The sequence below is a fragment of the Egretta garzetta genome, unplaced genomic scaffold (genome assembly GCF_000687185.1).
Source record: "Egretta garzetta isolate BGI_Z169 unplaced genomic scaffold, ASM68718v1 scaffold329, whole genome shotgun sequence".
NCBI classification, from domain to species: Eukaryota; Metazoa; Chordata; class Aves; order Pelecaniformes; family Ardeidae; genus Egretta; species Egretta garzetta.
This window is the reverse complement of record NW_009269999.1, coordinates 344178-357890: the sequence shown is the minus strand read 5'-3', so window position 1 is coordinate 357890 and position 13713 is coordinate 344178. Positions and strand designations below refer to the sequence as shown.

The window sequence follows — 13713 nt, the reverse complement described above, 5'->3', positions numbered from 1 at the left end:
TCCCTACACTCTCATCTTAACACTCAGTAATTTCCATTTCTTTTTCTTAAACAGGCAATGCCAGATCTTCCTTTCTGTCTGAAATCCAGCTCAGATCCCTGCAAAAGGCTGAATAAACTGTTCTGTCAGCTACACTAGGGTGAATCTGTATCATGAAATGGTGTTTTCCTGTTACAGTTAATGCACTTTCACAAACATTGCTTCAAAGAAATACGCATTTCTTTAGAGTGTATTTCTCATCCAGCATTGTCTGGGCTTGTCCCTGTTTAGCTGGAAAACTGACATCTCCAAAATGAAACACCTCCAGATGATTTACTCTGCTTTGTAATTTGGTATAATAATGAGCATATCAGCTACTCTGTTGCCCTACAATCTTCCCCCTGCTCAGACAGTGCTTTCCTCTGCAGTGTGATACCATGATGTTTTCCAAGGAACACATCAGGGAACTTATTCTAAATATTGGTTCTTGCCACTGATAGAGAAAGTGAATGTTGAGGATCATTAGGTTTTCACTCACTCCAGAATCCCATGTATCCCATGCAAAAACAGGTCCAGTTGTATAATTAAATAGGCCATCCAAGTACCGGAAAGGTTGTATCCAGAGACACAGCTTTCTAAGGGCTAAGAACAATGCTGATAAAGATCAAGTGGCTAATTGTAAGCAACAACCTCCAAATTGCTTCCGGATGAATAAATCACAGTGGGTGATCCAAGCATATTTTCACATGGATACGGGCTCATTCACAGAAGCAGGGAACTGGAAAACATCAGGCGTGAGTTCCAATTGGCTGGAAGGGAATAAAAAGATTTGGGCTTCAGTAGGGATTACGTCACAGTTTTGTGTAATTATTCCTAGCTGGTGGAACCACTGCAAAAGCAAAGAGGCCCAGAGAGCAGGACTGGAAATCTACTATCTCTGGTACTTGGGGTTGCCTGATCAGCTGCTTTTGTTATGCTTTCCTTTGACAGTCCATGAGGACTGGCAAAATACAACAAGAGGAGGAGATTTGAACTACCAGGACTCTTTCATGGGGGGATAAATTAAGGGCAAAAATCTTTGTCTTGAATTGTCTCTCCCAGCATTTCTGCATGAGCTGTGGCTGGAGATGGGCATGGAGCTGGGAGAATGTGTCCTGGGGCATCACAAGAGGCACGAAGGAGGGTGGAGGGTTTTGTCTCTTTTGAAACACAAGTGAGTGAGCACAGAGACAGTTTATCCAAAATCCTCCCTTGGTAGCAACCTGAATGGAAGCTACTGGAACGTAGGCAGACACTTTTGGGGAATAATCCTTGTTACCCCTCCAGGACCTGTATTTGATGCTGAAAGCCAGTTCCTAAGTGACATTTAGGCACCTATTTGCTCTTTTAGCTACTGAAATCACCATGACATGGGCACCTTTGTGGACCTGGCTGTTAGTATCTTAGCCTTGCCAGCTGAAGTGCCTGTGATAACACAGAGGTTGGAGCTACTTCTGAGACCCCTGCCTAAAGCCTCTATCCACTCGTTGCTGAGTCTGTGGTGACAGGCATGACCAAGCAGAGCAGTGGATTCGTAATAGCAGAAGCTGCTCTACTCGCCTACTTCTTACCAAGTGCAGTTTCTGTGGCCATGTTTGGCCTCTACTGAGCATGCCAGCACACCTTATGCAAAAGCAATATTACATGTACATAGAAAAATGTTCCCCAGAGCCACTACTAGATAGTCAAAATGTGCTATATACATTAGCACAGGTCAACCTGAAAGCCAAACTCTGACTTGGGAATATAACAAGATGGATATCTTTAGCAGTAGCAGTATTAAAAAATCCTATAAGTAAATTAAGAACAAAACTCCATACAAGTTCTTGCACCTTTCATTAATACCAGCAATGAGAAATGAGATTTATTTCAGGCATGCAATATATTATTGAAAGGTTGTGCAGAATTTAGAGATAATGTATGATATGTGTGAGAGGGTATGTATTATTTAGCGAGGAAGTGGGTAAAAGGAAGGCAGCAGAAAAAAATGGTGTTCATTTAATGAAGGGACCCTGGGACAAAAGCAAATGATAATCCCATCAGGCAGGATTTGAAGGACATTGAAGAGAGAAAAGTGTAGCTCAAGAGATCATCTAATTTATCTCACTGGTGATAAAATGAGCATGAAAACTATTTTTAAATGGCAGATAATTCAGATCTGAGCAATGTCTCTTACATCTAATTTAAAAGGGAGAGGAATTTGCACTGTTATTATTAATAATGGAACATTTTACTTAAAAATTCAGGAACTTACTGCTCCTCTGCTCTAGTTTTTCACAGATTATGGGAAGTTGTCTGTGAAATGCCGAGCCATTTTTATGTTTCATATGGCACAGAAATACTATTTTCTTTTTTCCAAGACACCAAAGTAAGTGGCAAGAAGGGTAATAAGTTTTATCGGGAATCTGAGAGTTTGTTATACAGACACCTGAGGCACTTCTGGGTTTTATTCTCTCTCTAACAACTGAGCTGTCACAACTGAGCATTTCTTCCAGAGATGTCCATAACCACCTTGTCTTATGCCTTCCTACTTTGCTCTCTCTTGAACTGTACAGAGCTGTATCAGACCAAAACTTACTTCAAACGCTAAAGTGACAAGGGTTACCTATATGCCTGTATAGATTAATTGTGGAACTTCCCAGGAAGAACATTGTGTAGCAAAATATGGAAAAATTAAAACAAAAAAAAATCTCAGCTCATAATGGGCTTGCTAGTGCCACCTTGTTCTCTCCAAAGTCTGTTCCAGGTTTTTTTTAGGTGGAGTTTCAATTTTCAAATGATGAGACTCATATCATTTCCACTTACATCCTACTATGCCTTTCAGACATTTGTCAGGGAGGCTTTTATAGAGTTTTTCTTGAGTAAGAATTCTCCTGTTCTTAATTTTATCCTGCCTGAATATACCTCTTTGTCTTCCTTTAAATATTTTGCTGTAGCCTTTCTGGTTTTAGCTTTTAGATTATTGTAGTTTTTAGCTTTTGCATGGCCAGGGTGGTCATTCTTAGCTCTTAGTCACTCTCAAGATTATATTCCCCTAACGTTAGTTTCACCTTTCCCTGAAATGTCTCCAGTTTTCCTATTTTTTTCTAGATATAAATTCACCAGAATCTTTATAGGTGTGATGACACCATGGCATGAAGAATGGGATCAGCCTGATCCTCATGGAGTTTCTGGGTTGCTCGGACTTTTTTTGGCAGATCTTGAATGAATGTCTTTCATATTTGTCTGTCCATTACCATCTCATAGTAGAATTTTGAAGCCACTTAGTCCATTTGCTGGGTTTCTGGTGGCTTTGGCCTTTTGTTTGTGGAGAGAAAGGTGCAGAGACTGAGCACTGCAACCTGAAATCCTGACACTCTCAGTTCCATTTTGGCAGGGTTGTCTCAAACCTTACGGTTTGGAGTGAGTATTGCTGACTTCATGGTACATTTCATAGATAATTATGTCTGAAGCTCTCTACCTTGTCTTTTGCTTCCTCCTCTGTCTGCTTTGCAAAGAGCACTGAGAGAAAAGGTAAGGTATTAATCTTGTGAAAAGCTGGACAGTGACTGCTATTCAGAGGCCATTGCACTAACACTAGGGAAATGTTGGTAAGGCCTTTAAGTAGGGTAAGACCTATAAGATGCCAGTTCTTTCTTTAACCACTACTGTGTCAGTGAGAAAATCCTCCCATGGGTTCTACTCCTACTCCTTCCTCTCTCATTTTTCTAGGGACAAATAATGCTATAGCCAAACACAGCACAGATGACATATGTCTAAGACACCTTAAAGGTAGGAGGCCAGAGTCACAGTGTAGAGCAGAGCAGTCTAACTAGTGGCTTCGGAACAGTTCAAGCCCATGGAGTTCCTGGCCAGCCCACATACCTTCTTCCCAAAGAAGTGCTGTCCAAATGTCTCACAGCCCCGTCTCTGCTGTAGCAGTCAGGCTACATCAGGCAGAGGTGTAGCTGGGGGTGGATACAAGGTGGAATGTGGGTGGGTGAGGGCTGTGAGGGGGATCCAGCCCTCATGACTGTGAAAGCTGGACCACGCAGAGAAGGAGAACTGTTATTCAGACATGCTCAGTAGATGGCGGGATCAGTCACATCCTGCCTAGGCAAGGGAACAAGGAATCATATCAAATATCTTAGAGAGCTTAGAAACTGAAGAGAATTGGGTCAGCTCAGGGGGTTGGATTTTATGGCTAGTGTGTGTATCCAGAGGGTAAGGGCAGAGCTAGGTATGAATGACATTTACAAAATGTTCTTTTTCCTTTCTTTTTGACTTCTGAGAAAGGTCTGTTGGAGAGCTGGATATAGTCTTACACCAGGACAGAATGTTGAAAGACTTCAATAAAATATCTCAAACAAAGGAGGCTGTCCTAAAATTCAGTGGAATATACTGCACATTCTGAAAGATGTCAGAACCAGTCAAATTCACACTCTTGATGGGAAGCTATCCACAAAAAGATGAGAGAATTGGGTGAAGCACACAGGGGCTAGGATTCCCTTCACAATAATTGTTCAAAACTCCATTGCCTGAAGTGTTCACAAGTAAGGGAAAAAGGTGCAGAAGAGCTGCCTGAAACACATTAGGTGAAAGGAACAAAAGGCAAGTCAAACTGAAGAGGGAAAAAATCTATAGAGCTCAAACCAAAGCAGTAGAGGCAGGTACTACAGTAGCTGTGTGTGACTTTCAGGCTAGATAATATAGCTGAAAACAGAGAGCTCAGCTGTGGTACTGAGATGTAGGGAACATCTCAAGATTCAAAAACACATTTAATTTGTAGAGAGAAAGAATGAACTTACAAAATGATCCAAAGAAAAAATAAAATGAGTGGCTGTGCCTTCAGTGGCAAAGTTTAAAGAATAGGACAGACCATGAGGGAAGATCTGCGTTAAAAGAGAACAGACAACCAGTAGATAAAGGCATGGATAACAAAAGGGACGCTTCTATTAATAAAACCTTGCTGTGTTGCCACCAGAGAAATCCCATGGTGACTCTGTGACACAAGTGGGTATGAGCTAAAGCTTATAACATCCCTGTGAGGAAAGGGGTGCTTTCATTTGTTCGATACAGCAGATGAAGCAACTTACCCATGGCCACAGTTTTATAGCTATCATTAGATCTCATGACCTTCTGCCTCCATATCCTCTACTCTAGGCCATATTTCCAGTACTAAATGAATCTGTGCATGAAACACTGAATTTACATCATAAATAAAACCAGAGTTGTTCCAGCTGGGCACAGAGAATCTAAAGGAAGTTTGGCAACCAGAGAAAATCAAAAAGACTAGAAACTAAATATCTTTATCACTTAGGAGACTGAACAAGAGCAAGCACTTGTAGTTTGGGGGAAAAAAAGTAAGTGTAGCTTGGTGACATTTTTTCCAGGATGGACCTACAACACAAAAGCACCAAAACATTTGTTTTCCAGAGCTGAACTGGACCACAAGCAAAACAGAAAACCTGTATTTATGGTAAAAGGAGAACTCCGAGTGGTGCACAGATGTTTCTAATCATCTTCTTTTCTCATTTGACAAGCTGAGCATGACTACATTGAAAGAGAGAAATATAAATGTAGTGAAATTAATTGCTGTTCAGAGAAAGATATGGAGGGAGTGACTGGGAATACAAAGATCATGACTGGGAAGACAAGTGTTCTGAGAATTTAAAACACCTAGAAAATCTATGCTCCCATTATTTCCCTTCCATTTATATATGTGCTTGTGTATACACATATGCACCTGTATATGCATGTATATGTATGTGTGCCTATATTTCACGTGAGAAACATCAAGGGCTAATAATTAATTTTGTTGAATTTTTATAATTATTCTTTCGCTAATGATGATATTGATGCAGAACACTTGCAGCCAAGAGGAAATGTCAAGCTCCCCTAACTGGATGTGCTTTGATTTGGAGCTGTGAGTCTGGGCCCTTCTCTAATGCTTAAATTTTGGGCAGTTTTTCTTTCAAAGACTTGTGCTTACTAGTGTACAAATGATTCTGCTGACTCATTGTTTGATGTTTGTAGTAATCCATACAATGAGGGGAATTTCTGTGGAGCCTTGTTCTTGTGAACGCTGCTGCTTTAGGACTGTTGCTCAAGAATCTCTTCCTTATGTGAATATAATTGGATGGTCCACAATCCATATAAATAGATGCATTCATGTGTGTTCCATGTAAGGATTACAGGCCTGACACCTTAGAAAAGTTTTTCCTCTGCAAGGGTAAGGATCAAAATTTGGCTGTAGGTTAGTAAGCAACTAGCTACGAGGCAAAACAGAAAAAGTCATATTCTAAAAGCACAAAGTAGGGATGAGCTCTTAGCATTCATCTATCTATCTTCAGTGGAGTACCACAGCTTCCAGGTAAAAAAAAATGTACACATATCTAAATCTTGCACTTAATCATTTCCTATGCAATTTTGCACAATGAATGGCCACGCAAAGCCAGAGACACACAGAGAGATGGATAACTGTGTAGATACTAAAGCCTGTGTTTCCTACATTGCTGTAATTTCTACATACAGAAACACATACATATAATTTCTACATACAGAAAATTGGTCTTAAAAAGTGACTTGGAGAAGGTGAATAGGGCATGGACGTTCTCTATCTCTATCTATCTACAGAGAAAGTAGAGCAGCAAATTAAATTATCAGGTGGCAGGCTATAAACCAAACCAAAGAAGGCAGTGTATTTTTCACACAACGCTTAGTCTGTAGAACTCATTGCCACAGGATATTGTGGACACCAAGTATGTAGCTGAGTTTAGAAAATACTCAGACACATTCATGTTAAAACAAAAAGTCACCAGGGTATGTTATACCAAAAATACCATTGTAATTTAGGTAGTCCTTGAGCCCCAGATTGCTGAATGCTGCCAGAACGTGCCAGGAAAGTATTTATATGCTTGCTCTGTTTTCATATTCCTTCCATCAAATCTACTGTTTACCACCATTGAAGACAGGTGCCTGTGCTGGACAGACCTTTGTTCTGCTTTAATACGGCTGGTTTGATGCTCTCAGAGAAATCTTGCTTACGATGTTTAATCTAATATTTACTACTTGCAATAGTTAAATAGACCATTGTCTGTAAGTATTTTCCCAATAGATCAAACCCTGTGGAAAGGGTAAATATCAAGATTCCTTTTTAATGTCATTATTATAATGTTTGATCTACACAAATAATGATGCTTTAATATTTCAGTGACGTTATCTGGAAAACTATATAGAAATGGAAAGAAGAATTTGAAAGAATTTAAGTATAAGGCTTTAGGGATCAAAATTTTTTCTTATCCAAGCATGGTAATTCGTTCCAAACCCCTGTTAAGATGGAAAGTGCTTCAAGTATTAATATTTTGAGCAAATGAGCCCTAATGATACAAACGCTTATACACATGATCACAGTTCTGAGTAATCCCATTGAACTGAATGGATATAGATATGTTTTGAAAAGTGACGTATATGTAAGTGTGTGTAGAACTGACGTCTAAACAACTTTATAAAGATCGGCATATACCTGTCTTGTAATTTTGACTCCTGCGACCATTTTAATTGGGTTTTCAATGTTCTAAATAAAAAAATCATCCTAACACAGTCCTGTTTTTGTAATAAAGTGGATTTTTTTGAAATATCTGAACTGTCAGTGGTGATGTGTAGGACTCCAGGTGCTCCCGCTCATGGTATTGTGGAAGGAGATGACTTTAAATACGGGGCCCAGGTTTACTTCAAGTGCAACGCAGGTTACAGCTTAAAAGGCAGCCGTGTTGCCTACTGTCAGCTTGATGGGATTTGGTCAGCACATCATCCTGAATGTGGTAAGGTCACTTTAAGTTTTGATTCTTATCAAATGTTTTGGCCAATGTATTCACTTGAAACTAGAATGTCCAAATCTCACTTGAAATTTGGTGGATCTGTGGCTTAACACGATGTTCTTTTGTCTTCCTGTCTTTAAGAAACAATAGGGATTCTTAATTTACTCTGCTGGAGCCCAAGCCTGCAAGACTTGCTTATATAAAGGTCTGAGTGAAACATCAGATGACTGAAAAATAATTTCCTCAAAGACTTTAGGCATACATCCTTCTTACACACAGACTGAAAATGTCTAGGAACAAAACCAAGTGAGGGACATTGTGCAACAATGAACAGCTACTTCCATTACTCTGTACCTCTGATATCTTCTCTGCAGAAGTCTGGTGCACTCTGTGGAGGTGATTAGGGGCTTACTGCATGAAGACTAGACTCTTATTTCAACAGAATTCCCATCCTAGAGAAAAACTGATAGAAGAGAAGCTTCCATTCATTCTGGCTGTGCAAGTTGGCATGCCTACCATTCACATTGATTCAGCTGTGAAATTCCAAGCCCTTTCTTCTCATCCAAAGAGACTTTTAATTTTCCTTCAGTTGTTTTGTGTTGCACAATTTTATTTCCACATTCCAGAATAATTTGTATCAATTGGAAAAGTGCTTTTACAAGTGTGTTGTGACAAACAATGAAAATCTGGGGGGTAGTGTTGTGAAATAGCTGTATATAAGTTCATCTGAATAAGCAAGCAACAGGCATTCTTCTATCTAGTTGCAGTAAATGTAATATCAGGATTGTGCTAAAGTCCCTGCTGTATGACATCCCTCACTAAAGATCTATTGAAAGATCTGCCTCCAGACTTGGCTGGCTGTTTCTGATGTGCTAGGTGGTCTAATTTGGGTCTCTCCTTCCCAGATGTTTTCTCTTTGGTTTTAATCTGTAAAAAAAAAAGCCATAGACCTGAGCTTAGGGAAGAAGAGAATTACTGTTCAAGTTACTGATAGGCATAGGCTGAAATAAGAGAAGGCCTTCATCGACTTACTTGGCCAAGTTTAGATACATTTGGAAACATGCACTCCACTCATCAGATGATGCCTTTAGGCTAGATACCAGTGCAGAAAGCAACTTGCAAATGAAGCATTATACTGTGTGTGATTCGCTGTAGTCTTTAGCTGCTATCACCAGTCACTTGTGGTTCACAAGTGAGAGAGCCCGTGAGGTACAGAGAATTAAAGTGGAGCCAAATTAAAATGAGACAGGGGTCTGCTTCTCCCTTTCTCCTGGTTGAGAGGAAGTTCAGACGTCCTCTTTGTTTACTGAATATGACTGATGTGGAAAAGTATTTAAGTACATATATAAACTTCAGCATATGCTAAAATCCAACATTGTTAAAGAAACCACTGAAATAGATGCTTAGCTTGAATTACATACTCAATGTTAAGAGCATATGCTCTTCATTGAACTTGCACTGTTACAGTTAGCTAAGCGCTTACATGGTTTGCTGCGCTGGGCTTTCTCTGGTGACATGAGGATACGGGAACAGGACAGGGCCATACCTATGCATTGTTACTGTGCTGACTTCACAGGGATTTAAATAAATGTTTAAGTGCTTTGTCATATGTTGGTTATATGTTGTTGTGCTTTGTTATACGTGAAGTGAGGCTCAGAAGGCAGCTGAGTCTGAAGCAGTGATGTGAAAAGGTCATTTCTGGTCAGTTGATATGTCTCAGTCTCCTTAGCCCTCCATAAGCACATCAGCGCCAACACTAGCTGTCTAAACTAGATATTCACTGGTTATCATGCAATGAGACATGAGACAGAGGAATTAAACAGAATTGCATGTTACTGTCAGCCTGACAAGAAAACTGGGATGAAACACAAAGGAAGAAAAGTACCTTTTCAGCTGCTAAATTAGAAAGAGCAGAGAAGTGAAAAATACAGGGAAGAGCATTTATTAGCATCACATAGGGAAGACTGTCATCCAGATTTAGGCCAAAAAATTTAAGTTTATTGAGAGAAAAAACCACAACAACAAATAAAAAGAAGGGGAAAATACTGGGAAGGAGGAAGAAAAAGAGGTTTTATAGGCAGAACCTAGCATGAGTAAGCTTTCCATATTAAAGTTTTAGTATCAGTGTGTGTATATGTTCTCTTTCAACTCCAGTATTTCCATGGATTATTGAAATACCTCTCTCAGTGCTGAGAAACCAAAATGCAACCAAACACAAAAGTAAAATTAAGTAGTCTAATTTTATTATCAAAGTCCAGTGAAGTACTGAAAGCACAGAAAAGGGAAAAGAACACCAAGGGCCTGTTTCTTGGAAATAGTTTAAGTGCATCCTTTTATGCTCTTGAAGTAGCCCTGTTAATGTTAATGGGACATTAACATAATGTAAAGTCAAGGTTATTTTTCAGGGTTGCCAGCTATGTTTTAAGGTCTTTTTAACAATTTCAGAACCTTACGCTTTCCGTGAAGACTAAAATGTGTATTATAAACAGACATCTGTATATTATAATGTCTTCTTTAATATATAATATTTACAAGACAGAGATCCCAGATGAGTCTTGAAAAGGCATCTTTAATGAAGTGTAGATTGTGTAGTTACATCTGAATGAAATGCCAAGCAATCTGATGGGTGAAAATAATGCTGTGAACTTGATTAAATGGTTATTATTTTTTCCCCCCTATCATTAGTTCTAGATGAAAAAAACTGCTCAGATCCTGGTGGCCCACTCAATGGCTACAGAAGAGTAGTAGAAGACACTGGGCTTTTGGATGGACGCTATGCAAAAATTGGCACAGTCATTGCTTTCTTTTGTAACAACTCATATGTTCTTAGTGGGAATGAACAGCGGACCTGCCAAGACAATGGAGAATGGTCAGGGAAGCAGCCAATCTGCATAAAAGGTAGTTTACAATGTTTTTTACCACGATTCACAAAAGCTGCTATGGTTTTATTGGAGTTTGTTTTTATAATTTACATTCGCCAAACAATCATTTTTGCTAAGAATAAACCATCTGACTGACACCTGATACTGAGATTGGTAGTTTGCCAGCTCTACTGGCTGCTAAACTCCACCAGAGAAACTGCCAGTGATTTCAGAAGACATTTCCATCTTTAAACATGGAAAGGAATGTTCCCTGAGACCCTTACTACCCTCATTCTAGGATCAAAACTTTGTAAGATCAAAATCAAAGAAGATAAGGAAGGAACTGAAATAGAAAGAAGTAATTGTCTCATCTGAGCTCTCATTTCACAGTCCTTTCAGGTCAACGGGACCGGTCATGAGTGTAAAAGACTAAGCCTGTAGATTGCAGCCTTGAATGTTTGGTTCAGAAAACCACTCGAGGATATGCTTAAACTATCTGTATTCATCAAAACACTGAAACACATCTTCAAATACTTTGCTAGAAGGGGAATTATACTGTTGATCTGCAGCTACTCTAAGCATGTCTGAAACCCTGAATGGATGAATGAATTTGGGCTAGGGAACTGCCAAATTCATTTTCCCAAAGCAATTGTTTGACATGTATTTTAATGGATTTTTTTTTTAACTGAAGTAATGGTAATATAAGGAAATATGTCCCCTGGGGAATTTGCCTTATTCTGTTATTTTAGGTGAAAATACTCTCTCCCTGGAGCTTATAATCATCTGTGGAAAGCATCTTTGTTGATAGTAATTTGTGGAAAGCATCTTTACTGATGTTAACTTTGATAGTGACATAAAGGCTAACATATACAGTAATCGCAAAGAACTAGATATTGTTAAATCCCTCAGAACACAAGTGCTCAGGCATACAGATAAAATCCATCCTGCAAGACTCCTTTTCTTCTACTGTGTGCAGCAAGGAAGGAGATCCTGGCAGAGTTATTTGAACTGATAAACCTGAATATTTTATGCTGCTCTGAAAGTAAATAAGCGGAATATGAAAAATTAGAAATCCTGGATCTCCCTTCTGTTATTTTGTCCATATTCAGGTAACTCTGAGGTGTTCCTTTGAATCAGAGCCTTCAGCTCCTTCCAACGGGTCCACAAGCAAACAGAGTCTTAGAAGTCTGTAACATATTGCAGCCTTTCTCTGTATGCCGAGTGACTGGGATTAGCTGTGTGTAGCTACACAGATGGAAATTAAGTATTTTTTATATAATTCCATTACCGCAGAAGTTTACTTAGATTCCAAACCATCAGCTGTAGTGGTGTAACTTTGGCATTCAGACACACTGATGGACAAATCTTCCTCCATGGCAGAAAATGCCAGTGCAGAAGACACTCAGTTGCTTCTACCGTAGTAAATGGGATCGATCTGGTGATCTGTGGGAAAGTATTTTTCCAAGGCTTTAGGTTTTAGTGCCTATCTTTATTTTAATGCACATAACTTACTGCCTCTTTTCTTAATCCAGTCCACTATAGCTAGTGAGAGGAAAGAGGGGAAATGTGTATGAACCATAGCACTTGAGCTGTGAATGTGGAAAAGTACTGTGCAACATTATACTTTTTCTAGCCTGCAGAGAGCCAAAGATCTCTGACCTGGTGAGACAGAAAGTACTTCCAATACAGGTTCAGTCAAGGTAAGAATCCAATATCTCAACTACAGTTTAAAGAAAAAATGTGATTGTTTTCCCCCTCCTCTCCTTTCCACACTGTGTGTTTAGCCTGCCTGAGCAGCTATTCCTACAACTCCACTGGTAATGGAGCAATGAGAGCTGCTGGGAGGGGAGGTCTGATTAAGCAAAGGCTTGCAAGCTGCTGGAGACAGCCAGGAAGAATTGCACAGCTAGAGATGTGCAAACTACTGAACGATGCCGAAATTAGACTTGTAAGCTTGTGACAGGCTATGAGAACAGTCTGAGAACAGTTCCTTGGGGCTAATGATGTGTCTTAAAATATGAACACGTGCTGTCTTAGTGAAGAGATGAGTGGGGAGAGCACAAGGAGAGAAGGACGTATAGCAGTGTAATCTGCTCCCATTAAGTTTCACCACCCAAAGCAATATAGCACAACTGATACAAAGTTCAGTTTGGGGTGGGCATGGGGGAGAGAAGGAAGTAGAATAGGAGGGGAGGAAGGAATGAAAGATTGGACCCATCTGGGCTTACCCTTCTGCTAATTTCTTGAAATAAATCCAATATGAATTAGTTATGCTGCAATGTTCAGGTTCATTTTTGTCCAAGGAGTAATTATTCATTTCAGGTGTGGGTTGGTTTTTTTTTTTTTTTTGTACTACATGATTCATTTATTTTTAGATGCAGTACAAGAACTGTCCTCATCTTTGGCCTTAAGAACAGCCATACCAGGTCAGAAAAAGGTGCAGCTCAAGCCATATCCTGTCTCTGGCAATGGCTAGTAGATGTCTAGAGAAGACTTTAGGAACAAGGCAAGCACGTACTTCCCAAATACTCTCCCACTCTCCAGCTCTGTGATGTATGATTGTAGAGCTGGCGCTGAGAAGCCATCAGGAGGCTTTAGTAGCCATCAGGTGATTTTTCTTGCTTGAATTTCTCAATTCACTTTTGAACACAGGTCTTTTTATGCCAAATATTTCAGATATCAACACCAGCTGTATAAGAGCGCATACATGCCCCCACCTCCATAGCATCACAGTGGCATCTCATGTTTGTGGACTGTTTTTATCCCTTGAAATAGAATCTCCATTTCATAGATCAATAGTGAGGCAAAGTGTGGATTATGCAATATACCTCCTGTAAGGAAAGGCTAAGAGAGTTGGGCTTGTTCAGCCTGGAGAAGGCTCTGGGGACACCTTATTGTAGGCTTTCAATACTTAAATAAACCCCTCATAATCCTGGAGGAAGCAGCTAACAACCTGCTGCACCACCTGGACACTCACAAGTCTATGGGGCCGGATGGGATCCACCCAAGAGTGCTGAGGGAGCTGTCAGAGGGGC

General features: G+C 39.8%; 1 protein-coding gene across 3 annotated transcripts in view; it reads left to right on the top strand.

The window, feature by feature from the left end:
* Positions 1-13713, top strand: part of PAMR1 (peptidase domain containing associated with muscle regeneration 1) — a 49509-nt gene that overhangs the window by 29272 nt on the left and 6524 nt on the right. For all 3 annotated transcript variants that reach the window (XM_009647546.2, XM_009647548.2, XM_009647545.2), the window contains 2 exons: positions 10503-10715; positions 12312-12378. In XM_009647546.2, coding sequence (XP_009645841.1) covers positions 10503-10715; positions 12312-12378 — 280 coding nt within the window. The remainder of the gene's footprint in view (positions 1-10502; positions 10716-12311; positions 12379-13713) is intronic.